Below are 22,389 nucleotides of genomic sequence, written 5' to 3'. Positions count from 1 at the left end.
TTAAATGGACATTTTACATTGCAAGATGCATAAATAGATACATTTGATAATCTGTCATTTCATCTTTTAAAACAGCTTGTGACTGTGATCCAGAAGGCTCGGTTTCCTTGCAATGCAAAGAGGATGGGCGTTGTGATTGTAAGGATGGCTTTGTGGGCGCACGCTGTGATCAGTGCGAAGAAAACTATTTCTATAACCGTTCTGGCCCCGGCTGCCAGGAATGCCCTGCCTGTTACCGTCTCGTCAAGGACAAGGTGAGTCTAAAATGCCAACATGGTTAATATGCCAAACTTATGTGTAGAATTAATTGGCCGGGTTGTGTATCTATTCAAATTGTCTATGTCTCTCCCTCAGGTGATGGAACAGCGAGAGAAGTTGGAGGAACTAGAGGAACTCCTGAAGAACCTTGGAACTGGGGAGCACACAGAGTCAGATAAGCAGTTTGAAGAAAGACTCAGAGATGCTGAGAAGGCTGTGAGTGACCTTCTCATGGATGCCCAGAACAGCAAAGGTACATTGTAGCAAGCATTGTGTATTCTTGCCCATTTGACTATGTTTTGGTAGGCCTTGTGCTGTCATTGGACTTTTTACATTGTGACGCATTTGTCTTGCATGTGTGTTGTATCGTCCTACTCTACATCATCATTTTAGTTTTGTGTGCAAGCTCTCCTTTAAAGTTGTATATGGAATACCTGAAAATGGACGTTAAAATGGCATGAAGGTGTAAAACCAGATCCTGTAATTTTAACCTTTGATTGTTTTTATTTTGCAGACGTAGATCAGGGTATGCTAGATCGTCTTGCGGAAATAAACGCCACGCTGGGTTCCCAGCTGCAACGTCTTCAGAACATCAGAGACATGATACGCGACACTGATAAACAGGCGGAGGAGGCACGAGATCGTGTGGAGAGCACAGACCTTCTGATTGAATCTGCAAGAGAGCAGCTTGAGAGAGCTAAGGTGGCCATTGCTAATGTGGTGAGTACTGGAAAGGTTGTGGGAGGTACAGCTAACACAGAATTTGCTGGTTTGAACACAGTGACTGAACTCCATACAGTTTTAGAAATATTTTCTTGTATCTGGTGGCCTTCTAAAGCTAAATTTCATTCAGGTTACATCATATACCCACACAGTACAAGCAAGATTCGATCTTGGGAGAGCTAGAGAAGTCTTGATCCGAAAGAAGAGTCTTTATTAGCTTCATCAGAATGCAGAGTTTTTCTGAGAATTACATTTATAGATTTGTCAGTAAAAAAACAAAGAAAAAAGTTACTTGCTCACTATGCCAAATCCCTAAGCTCACCTGCCAGTGTTAGTGTAAGAGGTTTTGCCTCTTTCCTTCGTGTTTTTGTTGTTGTTGTAAGTATTGGGGCTGATGTGTACTATAGTTGTTGCTGCCGCCCAGGAGTAGTGAGAGTTTGAGCGCAGCACTTAGTTTTGTATGTTTATAGTATTTTCAGAAAGCAAAATATTCCAGCGAGTTTATTATATTACTTAATGTTCAGACCGTTTGGGAAAGAATAAAATAATTCTAAAAATGAACCTGTCATGCCAGCTTTAACTTTTACGGTAACTGCTGCTAAGGCAATAAATATGTATTTTATCATAAAGATGACTTCTACATTATTTGCACTGGGATCTGTTCTAGTTACATTCTACCTTTCGCTCCTAGCACTGCCATTCTCAGAGGTATGTGGGTGTCCGCCTACTCTCTGTCTAATGAGATTCTCTGCTTGATGACACTTCCACAAGCAGGACAATCCTCATGACGCTAAAATGCTGCCTTTACTGCCAACACATCAGCGTTAAAATGTCCTGTGTTCCCCCCTGCAAAGATGAAAAAAGCTTTCTGTGGAAATATCAATTGGACAGAGAGCAGGAAAACTACCTGTATTAATATTTTCCTGACTTAGACTTTTCTACTGTGGATTTATGGACAGGTGGGGAGGGGACACATTTTTAAAGACTGTTAAATTAAAATCTAATATACATCTGCTAGCATTCCTGCTTTCACTATTTACAGGTAAAAATGAATGCTCTTTAATTTAAAACAGAATTGAGTGCACCATGACAGATGCAATTTATCATCCTGGGGAAAAACTTGCCTTCTGATTGTCTACAATATTTTTGGGGGGGCATCCTAACAGTCACAGAATATTTCTTTATTTATTTTTTTTATCTACGCACAGCTTCATTAATTTTTAAAACCGTAAAAATACAAATTAATTCATCAGTCTTCTGAAAAGGAACTTTCTGTGTGGCAGAATTTACTAAGAAGAACACCTTTTAGGTCAATTTAAAGGAACACTCCAAGCACCATAACCATTATACGATCCTGTGTTTAAGCTAAAAACGCCCTTTTTATTATGAGTTCACAGCTTTTAATATAATAACGATTTATGATTGACTTAAGTATTATAAACCATATCTTAACCTCTAATCTTATGTTTTCAGCAAGCACTAAGGCACTATTATTTTGGGGGGTGGGGAGGGAGAGACGAGGCACTGAACAGTTTCACATCTTACATAATCAACACTGGGTATATGATATATGTATTCTAAATTTAGAATGCTCAAGCTTTTATTGAAGCTCTTAAATTGACTGCATCCTGTTCGAGTTAGAGCCGAACAAATAACCATACCTGTTTAGAGATTACACATGTTGGGTTGCTAGTGCTGATAAATTTGTTTTGAAAGTAGATCACCATTGCTAGAACACCGTAAATTGATGGCTGCCCACCAGTGACCAGACCGCATTGAACTGCTGGTTTTGAAAGGGGGATGGGTTAGATATCCTTCCCCAAACATGGAAACAGATTCTTATTTTGTGCTTTGATTTTTTTTTCAGTCCATCACTCCTCCGGAGACAACTGGGGATCCTAATAACATGACCCTTCTGGCAGAGGAGGCAAGGAAGCTAGCTGAAAGGTGAGGAGGCCAGTGTGAGACACTGGTGGGTACTGGACCTAACTTTACAAAGTTGCACTCTTCCATTCATCATTCTTTATTAGTCTGTGGTACACAACACACCTCGTCTTATGGTTCTTGGCAGCTGTTCAGTCTGTATGCCTTTACATCCGATAATGTAGAGCAAGTTGGTTGTGGTGGGCAGAAAACTTTTGTCCAAAAGCCTGTAGTTTTCAGTGTTCTGAACAAGCGTTGTGATGTACTAAGCTGTTTGTGTCCTTTGTCTCCAGACATATTGCAGAAGCTGGCGACATTGAGAAAGCTGCCAAGGAGGCCAATGATACAGCAAATGAAGCATACCGTTTATTAATGAAGACTCTTGCAGCTGAAAACCAGACCTCGGCTGAAATCGATGAGCTGAATCGGAAGTGAGTGATGGAGCAAGGCAGCCGTATAAAGAATGAAATTATTCTGGGTTTAGTTTAATCATGCAGAGAATGTACTAGAGTTTCTCCAATTCCATGGAACAAGGCGTACCCACCATATCCTATGCCGCTGGCCCCTAACCACTCCAGTAAAATATTTTTGACCGTCATTCCAATTTAAACTGTTCGCATAGTTCCCCTCTGCATTTCTCCATGCTTTGCCCCAGATTTCCCATTCTCTCTCGTTAGTGTAAGCTTTAATCCTGCTCTTCATCCTTCTATCTTTAAATGTATGCTTCTCCCAGTCCCCAAATTTCTACTTCTAATCAATCCCTTCATTACTTTTTAATTTAGGTTAATATACGCTGCATCTTACTCTATAGATTTCTGCTTCGTGCCCCTCCCCGTCCAGTCTGTTGATTTTTTTATTTATTTATTTATTTATTTATTTTGCTTCTTGTGTAATTTTAGATTTCTCATTATTTTTGACTATCTTTATTTAAAGTTTAGATAGTAAAAGACACAAATTACATCAAAGAAGAAAATAACATTCTCGTACATCTGTGAGCTGTAGGATTTGGCAAGTCATTGAGTTTGATAGAATGCTTTCTCGTATTTTTTTTGAGGATACAGAGGCAAACTGCAGGTCTTTTTCTGGGACAAGTATAGTATGTAACCAAAGATTCCGTTTCACCCTACCTGTGCTTCTAGCTAGACCACACAGTTGCCATGAATATCGATATTTAGATTATGCTTGGCAGGGGTTATACACCTTTCCTGATTGTATTTCTTTGTAGTCGCCTCAACAGGATTTCGTTAGTAGACTCACAAGCCTGATTATTGTAATATTTTACTTTAAAGTCCAGTGAATGGGTTGTGACAAATGTATTAATGCATGTATGTTGCATCTGTTGATGCTATGATTTTAGGGTGACACTTTAATAGCAAAATATCAAGTGCACAGCAAAAGGTTTACACTTAAAGGGAAAATCCAGTTCCAGGAAAACATTCCTCCCACCCACCAATCCCCGGTTGCTGAAGGGGTGAAAACCCCTTCAGTAATTTACCCGAGGCAGCGACAATGTCCCTCGTCGCTGCTGCTTCCTCCGCGCCGCTCCTCCCTCTGATTGCGTTGGCTGGTAGGCGAGACTGATCCTGCCCACCGGCCGGGGAGACCTAATGCGCATGCGCGGCAATGCCGCGAATGCGCATTAGCGTTTCCCATAGGAAAGCATTGAAAATGCATTTCAATGCTTTCCTATGGGGAAATGAGCGACGCTGGAGGTCCTCACACAGCGTGAGGACGTGCAGCAATGCTCTAGCACTGGTTTCCTGTGCTAGAAACCAGGAAGTTCCCTCTAGTGGCAGCCTAGTAGACAGCCACTAGAGGTGGAGTTAACCCTGCAAGGTAATTATTGCAGTTTATAAAAAAACTGCAATAATTACACTTGCAGGGTTAAAGGGAAACTCCAGTGCCAGAAAAACGATCAGTTTTTCTGGCACTGGAGGGTCCCTCTCCCTCCCACCCACCAATCCCCGGTTACTGAAGGGGTGAAAACCCCTTCAGTCACTTACCTGGGACAGCGGCGATGTCCCTCGCCGCTGTCTCCGCCTCCGCGACGCTCCTCCTAATGATTACGTCGGCCGGTGGGCGAGACTAATCTCGCTCACCGGCCGAGGAGACCTAATGCGCATGCGCGGAAAAGCGGCGCATGCGCATTACGTCTCCCCATAGGAAAGCATTGAAAAATCATTTCAATGCTTTCCTATGGGGTTTTGAGCGACGCTGGAGGTCCTCACACAGCGTGAGGACGTCCAGCGACGCTCTAGCACAGGAAACCTGTGCTAGAACCCAGGAAGTGACCTCTAGTGGCTAATAGACAGCCACTAGAGGTGGAGTTAACCCTGCAATGCAAATATTGAAATATATATGAAAAACTGCAATAATTACACTTGGAGGGTTAAGGGTAGTGGGAGTTGGCACCCAGACCACTCCAATGAGCAGAAGTGGTCTGGGTGCCTGGAGTGTCCCTTTAAGATTAGTGGGAGTTGGCACCCAGACCACTCCAATGGGCAGAAGTGGTCTGGGTGCCTGGAGTGTCCCTTTAAAAACGTCCTTATAACAGCAGGGTAGCTTGTAAGCATACAATTACAGGCAAAAACAGCTTCCATCCAGGGATGGCAGAACGACCGGGTACACGTTGTGCAGAACCAATGTTTAAGCACTCGGAGAAACCTATCTACTGATATTTCAGCCATTTCTTCTTCGTTGCCTGTTTGCTTTATATTGGATTTGCTGGAGATCATCTACACCCTCTTAAGTACAAACTGGAACTTCTGATTCCTGGCTAATCATGGCAGCATCACTCATGGGTAGCTCCTCCACCAGCCAAAACAGGACAGGAATTAAAACTAATTAATCAGACTAATTAGGTATGAAAGGTCCCTCCTCCCTTCATACCTTTTGTTTTTTTTTTTTCCTGTCCTCAGCCGGATAAACAGGGATTACATTTTGTTTTAAACATGGAAATTTTCTTTTTGGCCACCTTCCTGCGTTTCCGTGGGTATACCAAATGAAGTTCAGCCTCTCTTCATTTGAAGAACTCCGTAACCAGCCTGCACGGGCAGGACTAACTGAGTTAGGTTTCAGATTAGACCTGAACCAACCAAGCAAGGACTCAAGATCTGGAATCTATTATTACTCAGATGAAATAGGGGTTGGTGGAGTACCTTAAACACTTCCCCTGATATAATCCCACTTCTGTTCATTGCATGTATCTCTGGGGCAGTAGTTTTGGAGAAGCCATGGTCAGCTGGCATGTTTGTATTAATCTCTTCAATCTACCTTGTGTTGCTCTGTTAGTGTACTGATGTATTGGACTCAGGGTTGTTTGGTTGCTTATGTGGGATTGTTCAGTCTCCCTGTTTTCCTCTCTGCAGAATTACCTGTAGTTTTGTTTCCAGTCCGTTTCCTTATAGGGGAAGCAAGGGGGCGTGGTTTGATCGGGTCGCGGAATGATGACGCGATCAATGCTCGGCTGGAACGCATAGTGTGCGTTCCAGAGCACTGCGAATGCGCAAATCCCTGCATTTAAATGGATACCGCGCCAAAATTTAAAAGTGCCTGTTTTGGCTCCAGATTTTTACAGTCTGTTTCCTGTGCAACACCCTGAACCTGTTTCTGCAGTTTTGGACCCTCGAAATTGCTGTCCTAGGCATTTATACCTATATTTCAGGTATAGTGAAATTCTTTGTACTTTGATCATTTTATTTCACGGTTGGCAGATAAATACAGGGGCAGTAATAGACATCTCAAAAGCAAAGATCTACTTGTCTCCAGAAAGAGTCAGCAAAATAAAAGACAAAGTCAAAAAGACTAACGATCAATCGAACATCAGCAAGGTACCTTATGAGCCTGATGGGCTCAATGACCTCCACAATAGGGTTGGTGAAGTGGGCTCAATGGAGATTCAGACCAATCCAAAAATGCTTTCTTCGTCAGTTCAACAAAGAAAGGGCAGACTGGGAACAGAAAATATATATTTCCCTTCAAGTAAAACAGCATTTAATCTGGTGGAAAGAAGAACTTCTTTCAAGGATTCCCTCTGGAAGAACCTCATTGGCACACCATAACGACGGATGCGAGTTCTTATTGATGGGGTGCCCATTTCAAATCCCTATGGAAACCAGGGAAATGGACACACGAAGAGTCTTCGACACTTCAACCTGAGGGAATTACGTTCTATTCAGAAGGCACTTCTACGTTTTCTTCCTTCTATTATACAAGCATGGGTTCTAATAAGGACAGACAACTGGGTCGTGGCCTCTTATATAAACTACCAATGTGACACCCGCAGCAGGCTTCCTCTAGAAGAATTGTATCCAATTATGGAACTGGCCCAATCCAGTCTTCTGGGTCTGTATCTTCCGGGTACAGAGAAGAAAACGTCAGGCTTCCTAAGCAGATCAGAAATCCTTCCCGGAGAATGGAGACTTCACCTGAAGGTATTCAAGCAGATAACTTTCCAGTGGGGCATACCACATATCGATCTTATGGCCACAGCAGAGAATTGCCAGACTCAGAAATTTTACTCTCTGCATCCACATCAGCTGTCGGCAGGGCAAGATGCCCTATCACAGCAGTGGATATTCGATCTGGGGTATACGTTCCCTCCTCTACCGATGAAACATCGCTTCTGGCGCAAAGTTTAGACAGAAAGAAGGAAAGTAGAGAAGAGATTGAAGAACTTGGGTTTCTTTGAAGCAGTAGTTGATACTCTCTTGTTCGACTTCAGAATGTTATCATAGGATCTGGGAGACATTCAAGAATTGGGCATCCTCTAAAGTTATTGAAATTGTCAAGCCCTCAAATTTGCAAATTTTTGAATTCCTACAAGATGGACTCGATAAAGGCCTTCGCCTTAGTACATTCTTTGACATTATCTGCTCTATGCGACTTTTCCTGGTCTTCGGATCCGCTGATTGCAAGATTCTTTAAGGCTGCCCTAAGAATCAGCCCCCCCCCCCCAAAAAAAGAAATGACTCTTCTCCATGAGATCTTCCGCTGGTTTTGGATGTCTTAACTGAAAGTCCGTTTTCACCTTTGGACAGTCTGAACGCTAACCTGCTTACATATAAAACCGTGTTTCTAGTAGCTATGACGTCAGCAAGATGTATTTCTGAAATTAAAGCCTTCTCTGCGGATGACTCTTGTACTCAGGTATATCATGATAGAGTATGCTTACGCACTAAGCAAGAATTCTTTCCTAAAGTGGTCTCTGAATTCCATCTGTCCCAAGAGGTGGTCCTACCGCCATTCTTCCCTAATACAGGATCCGAAACGGAATCCAGAATTCATAATCTGGATGTTCAGGAATGTCTTGATTCATTATTTTGAAATTTCAAAATCCTATAGGAAGTCTGTCCAGTTATTTGTACTTCCTTCGGGTACAAGAATAGGTGTGGCTGCCTCTGCTTCTACCTTAAAAAGATGGATCACTATAATCATCCAGAGGGCCTACCAGCACAAGAACTTGTCTCCTCCTACCAAAATTAAAACGCATTCAACAAGAGCTACTTCATGGGCTAACTGGGCAGAGATGCCATACAAGAATATTTGTAAGGCAGCAACCTAGTCTTCTCCAATGACCTTTATAAAACATTATAAACTGGATGTGGCATCTCCTTCCACCTCTTTTGGCAGGGGAGTTTTGTCCTCCGCATCCTCCGTCTGTTGAAATTACATTTATTCTTCTTGGCAGCATTTGAGTCTTTTTTTTTTTTTTAACCCTGATATTAATGTTTCTACTTACTTCATACTTACTGTAATTTTATTTTTCTGGCTATTTTTCATGGTAGCATCAGGGTTCCCACCCTTTGTGTTTTTACGCTTTGTAATTGGACTAGGGTATGAAGGGAGGAGGGACCTTTTATACCTAATTAGTTTTAATTCCTGTCCTGTGTTGGCTTGGGGAGGAGCTACCCATGAGTGATACTGCCATGAAAAATAGCCAGGAAAAGAAAATTACGGTAAGTATGAAGTAAATTTTGCCTATTTTCAGTGGTTCTCAAAAATCTGCAAAATATATCATTATTAAATTAAATTACCAATGTTTATAACTGTGTGTTATATGTTTGTCCATTATTTCATCTTTGCTCACTTATTCTTCATTTCCTGCCTTAGGTTTAATCAAGCTAAGGACCTATCCCGGGAGCTAGAGAAACAGGCCACCAAGGTGCACGCAGAGGCTGAAGAAGCAGGAAATCGAGCTCTGCAAATCTATGCTAATTTTAGTAGCATCCCCCCGATTGATACCATCGGTTTACAGGTATGGAGATCCCAGGCAGCTGTTTATATGTAGGATGTATTTGTATGTATGGTCAAATGTTCTAGAGAGAGAATTGTGCAAACCTGTATATTTTACTAAAAATTCTCAGTCAATCCATATAGTACATGATAGGGTCTCCCATAAAAAAACAAAACTGAATTCATTGTTTTGTTTCAAGGAAAGTGCTGGAAATATTATTTAGGAGTTTGGGTCCACGCTGTACTGTTAGGATCACACATCGCACTGTGACAGTCTGGTGTCATAACGTATCCTCTTTATGGCTTGATCTTCTGGGATATCTTTCTGCACACCTCTTTTTAAATAATGGTTATTTGAGTGTCCACTTCTATGAGTGTGGTCAGGTCACTCTAATTCGTCTTAGCAAATTGTTTTGCATCCTGCATATTATTATTATTCTCTCTCCATACAATATAAAATCAAAAGACTTAAGTGACCACCACGTCCGGTCAGTGGTGCATTTAGTATCTGTGCTGCCCTAGGCATGACGGAACTCGGGCACCCCCTAATTTACATTTGCCCCACCCCTTCCTGTCAATGCCACACCTCTTCCTGTTAAACGACTAACACACACTTTGACAGATGCACTCTCCGATACACGGACATACACACACTGATTTGACACAAACAATCACTGACATACACACACAATGACGCAGACACACACACTGACAGGCATACACAATCACACACATTCACTCAGACACACAGGCGCCCTCACAGACGCAATCACTCAGAAACAAACACATATTCACTGACAGACACACATACACACACTCACTCACTCACACACTGACAGACAGACACACATCACTCAGATACACACTGACATACATACACACACTGACAGCCAGAATACACACACTGACCGCCAGACATACACACAATCACTCAGATACACACTGATAGCCCCTCCCCTCCCCAAACATTAACCGATTACTTTTTCTTTTTTAGTTTAAATCCACCCAGCGTCCCTACCTGACAGGAAAGGAGGCAGGCGGACGGCTAACTAAGAATCCATGCGGGCGGGCGGCGCTGGCGAGGGAGCACTGATTAGTGAGCTGTCTCTGCTCAGCTCCTTTGCGCGCCGCAGACGTCATATTCGGGCTTCCGGCATCACTCTGCGGCGCGCGAGGGAGCTGAGCAGAAACAGTTCACTAATCAGTGCTCCCTCGCCAGCGCCGCCCGCCCGTATGGATTCTTAGTTAGCCGCCTGCCTGTACGGATTCTTAGTTAGCTGCCCGCCTGCCTGGATTTTTAGTTAGCCGCCAGGCTAACAAGGTATTTGCCTGGGCATTGGGGGCGGCGTTTTTTGCCGCCCCCTGGAAAGTGCCGCCCAAGGCAAATGCCATGTTTGCCTCGCGGCAAATACGTCCCTGCATCCTGTACCAATAATCATACCGAAGTCAGTAGGTCTCGTCTTCTCCACTCTAGTATTTGTTTGAGTATGTACCAAACATTTTTGTTATTTACTGAGCTACAGCTATACGATGTTTTGTTGGGGTTTTTGTCGTATAATGTTGTGGCAATTTTTTATGTTTATTGTCAATGTTGTTCAGGAGTAGAGTAGTGCAACTAGAGTGTTACCTCTAAATCTTGCGTGTATCTGACCCTGTTTTTACACCTGTAACAAAACATTTAAGAGTCACTTTGCTTTGACTGTAATTAAGCTTGTTGTAAGAAGGAAAGTAGCTGATCAAACAAACAGAAACATTTTGATATGTTGCAAGAATTGCAAGCACATTGTAGATTTGTAGGTTTTTTCCCTTCGATTTGATATTTTAACACCTGCTCACCAGATCAGGTCAAGTAAGCTTTTGGACAGATGCTCTCCAGGTTTCAAGATATTTCTATAAGTGAGTTTAATAGATTAGGTGGAGATAGACCTTGACAGTTAATACTTCTGATTGTGTTGAAACAATAATCCGCGCCATAAAGCTCCTAACTCTGTGTTTTTTGTAGTTTTTGTTTTTCTCCTTTTCCAACAGCCAATGTAGCAATAATTATTCGTGTCTGTTCATTGGGACCATAAGTTTGCACTCAACAGACCTTGAGACTGTGCTGTCAAATCCCGACCTTATTCCTTAATGGTCTAGTGTGAAAGGAAAATCACAATTCTCCCTTAAAGCGCTTGTTCTTAACATTTTTATGTACAAAATGATGCTCGTGGCAGTGGCTTGCCAGACCCATTTGTCAATTGGAAAGTTAGTTCAGTGACCCAGTTGTCAAATATAATACAATGAACACTAAAATCAATGTTGCCAGCATGAAAGGGTCCCAACATTGTATTGGCAGTTACCCAGGGCTTGATAAATATGAGAATCCAGTTCAAAACAGTGAGGATCAATTAAATGGATATGGGGACCCAGTTTTTGGCTCCGCTGTGTATGGCCTATTCCAATACTTCACTATCCAATTTAGCATTAGGACATTGTAATTTATTAGATCTGCTCTTTCCAATATGCATAGTTTGATGCGCTAAGTCCGTCTGTGTTTGTGTTCAAATATATGAGTGTAAATGGTTTTTAAAAAGCACAATAGTTAGTGGTGGTGGTAGTACAGACGATAGTTGCATAAACTTTCCAGTCTATCTATTGACTCTTTCTCTGCATGGTAGAAGGAAGCTGGAAAGATCCAGAAAGAGGCGGAGGATCTAGATTCGCTGATCAACCAGAAGTTGCGAGACTACGACGACCTGCGTGAGGACATGAGGAGCCGTGAAATTGAGGTCAAAAATCTGCTGGACAAAGGGAAAGCTGAGCAGCAGGTAGGTGCCCTCCTTACCCTTCGCTACACTGCAATACATTCCAGTACGGGTTTAAGGGCTGCCAATTGTATTGGAATCTTTAATGCTGTTGCCAGTGGTACCTATGCATGTTCTGTTTGTTAGTCCAACTCTAGAACAAAAGCTTTATATGACCTTTCATATTTTGCTAGTCTAGAATGCTTGCAGTCTTAATTTGTTTCAAGGCTAATTTCTTAAAGTAAATTGTTATTGTCTTTACACAATACTTCTATATTAAATGATTTTGTGCACTGAGCACACTTTTTGTTTATCTGCCTGATCTTTAACACATTGCTTTCTTTGTCTTATTTCAACTTGTAGACTGCTGACCAGCTCCTGGCCCGAGCAGATGCAGCAAAAGCTCAGGCAGAAGAGGCTGCTAAGAAGGGACGGGCAACGCTGCAGGAAGCCAACGACATCCTTAACAATCTACGAGGTTAGCAACTGCTGTATAAACAGTACTTGGATGCAGGATAAATGCACAGAAAAATTGAACATTGAGTGCGGTCAACTTTTTGATCCACTGCCTTAACGCTTTGACCCATAAATTTAACTACCTTATTTTTCCCCCTTCTAGACTTTGACAAGCGTGTGAATGACAATAAGACTGCCGCAGAAGCTGCTCTTCGTAAAATTCCACTTATTAACCAGACCATCGCTGAAGCCAATAACAAGACACGGCAAGCAGAGGTTGCACTAGGCAATGCCAATGCAGATGCCCGAGGGGCAAAGACCAAGGCAGAAGAGGCAGAGAAGATTGCCAAAGAAGTCCAAAATGTAAAGTATAAAAACTGCAACTTAATTCTTGTGGCATATACCAATATCAGTGTTACATAGATGAAAAAAGGCACACGTCCGTCAAGTTCAGCCTTTCTCCGATTTGTTTTTACTGTTGATCTAAAAGAAGACCCAAAAAAGCTAGTTTGAAGCGCTTCCAAACTAGAATGGCAGTCAGATATCTCATTGGATCAAGAAGCCATTATCCCACAAATTAAAAATTATATATTATGTTTTTGCAAGTATTTATCCAATTGCTGTTTACACATCTGTGTAGACTCTGATTAAACCACATCTTGAGGCAGAGAATTCCACATCCTTATAATTGTTAATGTGAAAAAACCTTTCCTTTGCCTTAGACCTGATCACCTTTCTTCTAGTGTAAAAGCGTGACCTCTTGTTCTTAAAGCATTCTATCTGTCACTGGAATGTTGGGTACTGAGACAGGTGTTGCCTAATGTTTTGTGACTTGGTAATCATCTGACATCCTGGAGGTTCTGACAAACTACTGTAGAATTTATTTTGGACCACTGTTACTGATTCGCGGTTACGTTACATTTGGTTAATAAAATTGACAGGGCTATGACTCCCACATCCAGTCTACAAAAGCTTATCCTTGAACTTCTAGGAATCTGGATGTTTTCTAGATTTTGATGTTCAGGATTTTGACAGCCTGTTAAAACTGATCCTCCACGTAGCATAATAACCTATTCTTCATGTACGAAGTTCCCCTGCTCATGTGTCCTGCGCACAGATGCTTTCAACCACATGGATGTAGTGAGCTCAGGCAGCAGTTCCATCTCTATTTTCTGATGAATGGAAATGCTGGCAAGTGCTGAACTATGTATCAGAAAACCCTGCCAAACGAGGGGCTAAATCTTCAAACTATTTTCACATTTATAATAGGGATCGACCAATTATCGGTTTCGCCGATATTCGGTATTTTCGGCAATATCAGTATCGGCCAATATAGATACCGATATTGCCGATAATACCTCCTAGGACCGCCAGGCTCATTACAAGCCCGGCGGTCCTGGGGGAGCCGGCAGCAAGCGCTGACTTACCTCGCCAGCAGCTCCTGCAGCTACATGTCTAAATGTCGCGAGACCCGCGGCTGCAGAGCGTTGCCACGGGTTACCATGGCATCGCTCCGCGCAGCACTTAGGGCCGTGAGATTTACACTGGGGAGCTGCTGGCAAGGTAAGTCAGCGCTTGCTGCCGGCCCCCCCACAGTACTTAACAAACCACCGGACCATCAGGGAATACTATATCCCCCCTACCTGGTAAGAAGCATGGAGGGGGGATTAAAAAAACACCATTTAAATATTTTTTTAAAATGCCCCCCCAGCCCCATTTTACACAAATTACATCACTACACAAACACACACACACACTGCATTACATACACACTGCATTACATACACACTACACACACACACACACTGCATTACATACACACACACTGCATTACATACACACACACTGCATTACATACACACACACACTGCATTACATACACACACACACTGCATTACATACACACACACACTGCATTACATAGACACACTGCATTCACTATACACACTACAGAAACACTCACTGCATTCACTATGCACACTACACAAACATTCACTGCATTCACTATGCACACTACACAAACATTCACTGCATTCACTATGCACACTACACAAACATTCACTGCATTCACTATGCACACTACACAAACATTCACTGCATTCACTATGCACACTACACAAACACACACAGCTCCCACTACATGTGGCATGTATATTTTGTGCATTTACCTTTAGGATTAGTTTATTTTTTCAAAATGGTAAATGTACAGAATATCGGCAGGTTATCCGCTATCGGCCTGAAAGTTCACAGATTATCGGTATCGGCTCTAAAAAATCAATATCGCTCGAACCCTAATTTATAATGCATTATCTATATAATACCAGGACAAATACAGACCAACTCCAGGATTCCTTATTATGTTTACATATTCGTTCTACAGATAAGTTCATGTATTATGCACTGGTGAAGGTACAACCACACTTCTTATGTGGGGCAGTTATCATCTGTTCTACTGTGCACCATATAAACTACCCAGGAAAATATACAGTTGTGTTCCTACTAGAATAAGAAAAGTGTCAGTAATAGAAAAGTGCTAAATAGTCTACAAATGTTAGTTTTAAACCACTTTTCAGCTGTACTAAATATCTTATTTCTTTCCTTTTTTTTTTCACGGTGTCCATTGACTAATAATATCCAGAAATCACATTTTTCTTGCATTTTCTCCCTTCTTCCTTTCATCCAAGTGCATGCTCTCATCCAAACCTGGAAATGCTTATACACTGCATTTAACTCTGTCTGTATTTATTACAAAGATGAAAGGGAGTATTTTTTTCCTGGCTTAACACACATCTTTATGTACAGGCTGTCTCCCAAATTCCTTGGTGAGATAGCTAATGTCAAAGCAAAAATAATCACTTTTCTTGGAACAAGAGGCAAGCTTGCCACTAAGAGAACTTTATGTATTTAAGAGACACTGGGTTTGCAGGATTCTGTTAAATTAAGAGTAACTTTTTTAAGACTATCTGAAGATTATGGAACTTATTTTAGAGTGAAGTGTGAATGTGTTTAAAGAACATCTGTACTTGACTTTTCAATTACAACAGACCTGGAGGCTATTGTAAATGTTTGTGTTCCTCCCTTCCCCCAAATGTATTCTGAATAATAGGTACAATATAGTTGGTACACTACTACTACGAATTATACAAACATCCAAGTTTACCACCCCGGCTCCCACTAGTGGTTCTGTAAGTGTGCCATACAACATTTTACTGCAGTAACATTTTACTGCAGTAACAGTGACACTGCACCACCTGGGGATGTTGTTCTGAAATTCGCAATTCTTTCTGTAAAATGTAAATTGAAGCCAGATTTGAGATCTGGGGAGTGGAGTTGTGCAATGATCTGACAGTTGAGTTGCAGAATATCCAACTATGCTCTTTTGGTGTATATTTTGTTAAAATCTCACGGTTTGGTTAATAAACGCCTATGTGTATAAATGACAATAGTTGTTTCACAAACCTTATTGTATCCCTCTTCAGAATGCTACCATTGCCCGAACGGAGGCTGACAATACTTTCAAGGATGTGACCAATTTAGACGGGGAGCTGCAGGATATGCTGAAACAGCTGCAGGATGCAGAGAACCAACTTAAGACGAAGCAGTCAGAAGCCGATCAAGACATGATGATGGCTGGAATGGTGTGTAACTGGCTAAGGAATGAAACCATGAAGCAGGGTAGAAGTTCCTGCACTCTGTAATCATTTCTCTCTCTCCTCTTAGGCATCGGATGCAGCGCGAGATGCTGAACAAAATGCAAAGAAAGCAAAGGAGTCTGTGAACACGGTGCTTGAAGTGATCAACAGCTTGCTCCAACAGCTTGGTAAATGAATATTGATTATTGAAAGGGCTGTTGACTGATAAACCTGCCTTGTTGCTAGACAAGGGTGTTGCTAAGTTCCCCAGCAACCTGGGGCTTGTAGCCCAAAGCAAAAAACGCTATGACCCCTCTCTGAAGGCAGCTCCCAAGGCCCTATACCATCCTTTAACCCTTGTAATCCTGTATCTCATGCCACCAATAACTCTCCTTGTTCTCTGTCTATCCCTTGTATTTCCTCATCCTTTTGTGAGTGCCTCCACATTTACCCTAACCACTCTTGTGTCTGCCCCTATCTCCGTAACGCTCTTGTAGTCTCTCACGTCCTATCTCTTTAGCCCCCTTGTATCATACCACCTGAAGGAATCTAGAGTTAATGAAACAGACTTTGGGGTTTAGCCCCTAAAGTCACTCTGTAACAATTAATTAATTAATGACATTTATTCAGGAATGCATATTCAGTGACTTCTAATTTATGTTAAAAACATTGAGAGAGAAAAACAAATCTCTAGCAGTAAATAAATTGGTGCAGGCTCACATAGCTAAATAGCCTTTTGAACCCCAAGATGTAACTTTTCATGTCTCATTTTAAATGAAACCTTGCCTACTAGGTTATGACACAAATCTGTTGATTATAGCTGCATAGCATTGCAAAAAAATAAATAGATCCGAGACTTTACCACTACTTATTATTTAAATACTTGAACTGTATTAGAGACTTGTCTTGGGGGTTTTGTTTTTTTTTTTGTGAATTTTCCTGAAATATGAAAGAACTGAAAGTAATGTGTCATTCGAGTGAAATATCAATATGTATAACAGATAAACAATATAATAATTTAAGGTTACATTTGTTTGCTGAATTCAAAAATATGTAAAAGATCTGCCTGAATGCATTGACGTTTGTTTGTTTAACTCTATTTCCCTTCATCTGTTCTTTTTTTTTTTTTTTTTTTTTTATCTGCCTCCTTTACTTTCCAAATGCCATTTAAATGTAACAGATATATGGCCTCTTTCACATTGTCTGTCCAAGGTCACTTGGTATTGTGAGAGATGGATCATTCTTCCATATGCATTATTTTTAATGTAACTTTTTATTTTCCCTCTGCCTCTCTGGTTCATAGCTTCCCTGGACACGGTTGATGTAGGAAAGTTGAAAGAACTGGAGAGTACACTGGACAATGCAAAATCCCAGCTGCGTGATAGTGATCTGGATCGCAAGGTGGGCGAATTGGAGGAATCGGCACGGCTGCAGGATGCAGCCCTGCTCTCTTATGAACGAGACATTAAGCAGATTGAAGAAGACATCAAAAACCTGCAGGACATTAAAAACACCTTGCCCCCTGGCTGCTACAACACCCCCATCATTGAGAAACCTTAAAGCCAAGCTCTCTGGGAAGATCGGAAGGTGGTCTATGTCTCCTTCCTCACCAACCCCCACGTTTGGCTGTGAAGTGCCTTATTACTCACCTACCCCAGACTGTCTCCCTAAACACTGTTCACTCCCTGCCCTATGAGTATTGAAGGGGAGGTTACAAAGACTTGGAAATATATTCCCTTCCAAACTAAACTCCTCACTACGTATTGTGTGTGGTGTCAACGGATTTGAAGTTAATCGTCCTGCAGAACGAATTAGAGAGTATATATTGGTGAAAGGAATGACACCGAGCCATCTACACACAGCAATGCATAGCAATCCCCCGTGTCCACTCAAGGTGGCACTGAAGTCATTCTCTGCAGTCTCAGGCAAGGGACCGTATAAGAAAGACACTGTCTCTGGCAAATGTAAACTGCTTTGTTCTAGTGAATCCTTAACATAATATATTGAAAGCCTCTATGGCACAGAAGTGATTAATGGAGCTGCACTCTTTGGGACCCCTAAGGAAAGAAAGGGGCTACTGCAGCAAGATTTTACATTATAAAACACAATGTATTCTCCTTACCCCTTCACTAACCATACAGCCTGGTCCCCTGACCTATAGCATAGCCACACAGCCAGTATTAGCCCTCACGGCACAGAAGCGCTCTAATAGTAGGGAATGAGCTTCTTTTTCTGCTCTAAATAAGAGTTCTGTACTGTGCAGGCTGGGAAATATTTTCCTTGTCCACAGTAAGCCGGAGCAAAGAATGTCTTACTGACTGATCCATTGTAGCTGCTGCCATCCAGGGTGAATGGAAGCTTCGGCATATATTCCATAATCCTAATGTAACAGTGTATATGAATGTCCTGGTATCTCTGAACTGCACGTGGAGTAAGGGATCAGTCTGCTTACCTCGTTCTGGGACCAGCACTGGTCTTTAAAGTGGATGTATTTAGAAATTAGGTCGGGGATTGACAGGTATTTGGAGCATTTAAAAACCATTGAAGAGGAGCTTTTGTTGAGCTCGATTTAAAACCTGGTAATCACCAGCAGTAATTATTTCCTTAGATCATGGGATTTGTCAAATCTCGGTCTTAGTACTCCTTGTGCAGCCTGATTTGGCACAAAGACACAATGCCCATAGACGCGATGCGCTCATGTATTAAATGTGATTGTGGGTTAAAGTCGTAAGAGTGAAACAATTGTCTTGGAACCCAGTGGAGTGTTCCGCCAGATTACATGGATTCCCATGGTGATTGCGTTACTTAATGTGCTCCAATATGCACTACTTTCAAACCAGCAATGCTTTTACACATTTTCCCCAGTGCCTACAAATGCTGTTCACACTGTCAAAAAACAAAACAAAAAAAAAAATCCCCCACAATAATAAAAGGTGCTTGGTGCAAAATCATTGGAGCATGAGTGGTGGGATAGGGTCAAAAGGGACATATGAAGATGGAGCTAGTACTATGCCTATCCCATACGTCTAGTACGGTACACCTGCAAAAATTGGTGCTCTAGGTCTGTGATGTTTAGTCCAGTCCTAATTCTTGCCTTATTCTGGGTTTAGCTTTTTCCCAATTCTATTTAAATGGGACTGTTGAGAAAACCTGGACTATTGGGTGTACATGAGTACTGGCTTGTTGCTCTGTGTGTCAAACCTATCCCTGCTGTAGTCCAAATTATATATCCAAAGTTGTACATGGTTTGCATTTAAAGTGACGTTCCATAGCATTAATGGTCTCAAAGATATTTTTTCCATTGTCAAATCTAGTGGAATATTGATTTATGCAAAGCAATGCATACAATTTTTTTTTTTTTTTTTTTGTGGGTATGGGGGACTGCTAATCCCAAACTATATTCACATCTTATCATTCGTACTGCTTAATTTATATAAACTTCCTAGATTGATACTGTTTTGTGGGTTGTGTATAAATTGTGCATTCTGTTGGGGTAAGGCTTGAAAGACCTCCAGCATGCAAAATTAAAATACCACCAATGTGAAATTAATGAATCAGTCATATTGGTGTCTTTGAGATCTCATCTTTCATTAGTTCCTTTCATACCAGTAGTACATGAATGCAGAATGTAACATTCTTCAGCATTCCACTGGACAATAGTGCATCCTAAATTTGTCACTTTTGTGTAAAGTTCAGTGCATCTTCAGTGGCAACATAACCCATTTTAAAATTACGTGAAATCATTCTATAAAGAGAAGGGAGCTTGGCTTAAATGAAGGATAACTACTTTTCAAATGTCTGATTGCAACAAAGCAGTTATGATTTTTATATGTTTTAATATATAATCTCTACATGTACACAAGATACCAACATGCAGAGTCTACATAGCATTGCACGCAATACTCTGCATTTTAAAGGGATTTTTTTTTTTACTATACGGTTTTAAAAATATAATGTAAAATTTTATTGAAATGTGTGCATCTTTTCTTTGTATAAACATTGATTGCATTAGCTGTTATGAACTTGCTCTGCATTCTTCAATGCATGAAACCAGCAATAACTCCTGACTGCCACAAGAGGTCTCAGCTCCTTGCCTTCAATGCAAAAGTCCATTCAGTGTAGCAATTTATGGCATAGTCCAGGCATAGGCAACCTTCGGCACTGCAGATGTTTTGGACTACACCTCCCATGATGCTTTGCCAGCATTTTGGGTGTAAGAGCATTTTGGGGGATGTAGTCCACAACATCTGGAGTGCCGAAGGTTGCCTATGCCTGGATAGACTTTATAACCAACCAAGTAACACAATGGAATGCGTCGCTTGATTTGCAAACCAGACCCGAAAGGGTTCATTCTTTTTAACAGCCTTATTTTATACATGTTAAAAGAGAAGTGATACTTTTAAAGAGCAGGTAGTTTTGTTTTTAAATGTATAATAATATATATATATAGATTTCATTTAATATTTTATTAGGGGGAAAAGCTAAAATTGTACTACAGTCTCAAGTAACAAATGAAATGTTAGAATTATATACTTTCATATATTGTCCCCGCTCCAAGCCTTTAACATGAGCCTATATTCCAGAAATCTATGCCATCAAGGGTTTAGATAATATCGCAGCCACTTAGATAGAGTAAACAGAATTTCCATCTTAATTCTTCCATACAGTTCTGAGAAACCACACCTGTTACACTTGGGGCTTAATTCGCAAATCGATGAACAGTGGTGACATGGTTAGGCTGCAAAATCGAGGTCCAATTGAATTTTTTTTTTAATAAATAAATAGCCAAGGAATGTTCCAACTGTTATATTGGTCTACAATTTGCAGCTTGGGTTGTCCATTCGCCACATCTCATGGTTTCAGTAAGTCTCATTGTCGTTCTATACTATACAGTAATCCCCCCCTTCCTACAGATACACACTCCACACCCACTCCCTTCGAAACGCTCTTCTGTGTTTGCGGAGAGTAACCCTTTTTAATGACACTGGTGCTAATAATGATATTTGAATATTGAATTGCTTGATTCCTGTGAGTGTTCTATTTTTTTGTGTATTCAGATTATAATTCAAGTTAAATGTCTATTTTTTGTTTGTCTTTGCCTTTATCTCTGTAAATAAATTCCTGGCTGCTCAGAAAGATGGAAGGGAGGAGAAGGTGTTTCAATTGTAACTATTTCTATTTTTTATTTTTTTTTTACCTTCCCTAACTGTATCACCCTCTCTCCTCTCATTCTCCATTTCCATCTTCTGTCTGTCTATAAAAAGTTGACATGACTAAACCTCTATAATCAGAGATAATGTGTACTCGGTTACAACACAATTTTACAGCTGCCCATTGTTGAATCTCGTCTCGGGCCCCTAACTTGTGTAAATGTTTCCCTGTCTTGTGACTCCTTTTAACCTCTGACTTTAATCTATGCCATGGAGTACCCTTCACTGCCAAAGAACACCGCACAGAATTTTGTGATCGCTTCTGTGGCTGCGAAGGTCGACTTGCCCCCTTACACTCTTAGTGGCCAATATTGGATTTTTTTTTAATGGACAACCGAGTATTCAGAAGACAGGGGTTCATCTGTGGTCAATTTTTTTTTGTCCAGGGGAGAAGGGGTTCAACAGAAACACAACACTTTTTTATGTATAAAACCGTATTTCTTATTTATAATAAAGTGAATATTTGTAACCCCTAATGCTAAAGGCTTGTTCTTTTCATTATCCATGTGAATGTCTGTCTCTTTTATAGGCCTAATACAGTTTCCCGTTTAATGATTTTATTTTTGGTGAGTGAGGTCAAGATGAGTAGATTGCATTTTCATCCTTATGGGATTATAAACTTTAGCAAGAGTATATCAAAAGTTTAGTTATTCTGTCCCTCAAGAATACAGGTAAATCAGAACATACCCCCTAACAGATGAATATTTGGCATTAGTGGAGTGTAAAATACTTTGAGATCCCCCAGCAAATTATTATTTAAATGCAGTCTAAGCACCACATTCACTTCAAGTTAATGAAGGGTAGCCCATTGGTGGGTGTAACAGAGGACATGGCCGCACTGGATCAGAGATTAGATAAGTATATCCTAAAATTATTTATTTTGTATTTTTTTTGTCAAAGTTTTATTGAGCTAATGGAGAGCTTAGACAATATATCATGGTGTATGAGAGGTAATGCTAATATTGGACATGTCACAGTGATGATTACAAATCGACAAAAATAGTCGCATAACTGGGCAATATAATATATCAATATCTTATTTTATAAATGTAAGTGGTGGTAAAGCGAGGCAAACTTAACATTAGAAAAGAACGTGACCGCAATAAATGCACTGGTAGATGAAAAAGAATACAAATGCCTCTATCTGATATATAGTAGGCATTTATGCTC

At 40.9% G+C, this 22,389-nt stretch overlaps 1 protein-coding gene across 1 annotated transcript in view; it reads left to right on the top strand.

The window, feature by feature from the left end:
- Positions 1–21,695, top strand: part of LAMC1 (laminin subunit gamma 1) — a 104,563-nt gene extending 82,868 nt beyond the window's left edge. The window contains exons 17-28 of the mRNA XM_063428292.1: positions 76–254; positions 355–511; positions 773–978; positions 2,849–2,928; positions 3,198–3,335; positions 9,016–9,160; positions 11,796–11,945; positions 12,285–12,399; positions 12,541–12,740; positions 15,857–16,015; positions 16,098–16,197; positions 17,313–21,695. Coding sequence (XP_063284362.1) covers positions 76–254; positions 355–511; positions 773–978; positions 2,849–2,928; positions 3,198–3,335; positions 9,016–9,160; positions 11,796–11,945; positions 12,285–12,399; positions 12,541–12,740; positions 15,857–16,015; positions 16,098–16,197; positions 17,313–17,569 — 1,886 coding nt within the window. The 3' untranslated portion in view covers positions 17,570–21,695. The remainder of the gene's footprint in view (positions 1–75; positions 255–354; positions 512–772; positions 979–2,848; positions 2,929–3,197; positions 3,336–9,015; positions 9,161–11,795; positions 11,946–12,284; positions 12,400–12,540; positions 12,741–15,856; positions 16,016–16,097; positions 16,198–17,312) is intronic.
- The last annotated feature ends 694 nt before the right edge of the window (positions 21,696–22,389 follow it).

Source organism: Pelobates fuscus, chromosome 7 (assembly GCF_036172605.1).
Source record: "Pelobates fuscus isolate aPelFus1 chromosome 7, aPelFus1.pri, whole genome shotgun sequence".
Classification (NCBI taxonomy): Eukaryota; Metazoa; Chordata; class Amphibia; order Anura; family Pelobatidae; genus Pelobates; species Pelobates fuscus.
The sequence above is the reverse complement of the archived record's forward strand: the minus strand, read 5'-3'. Positions and strand labels throughout refer to the sequence as shown.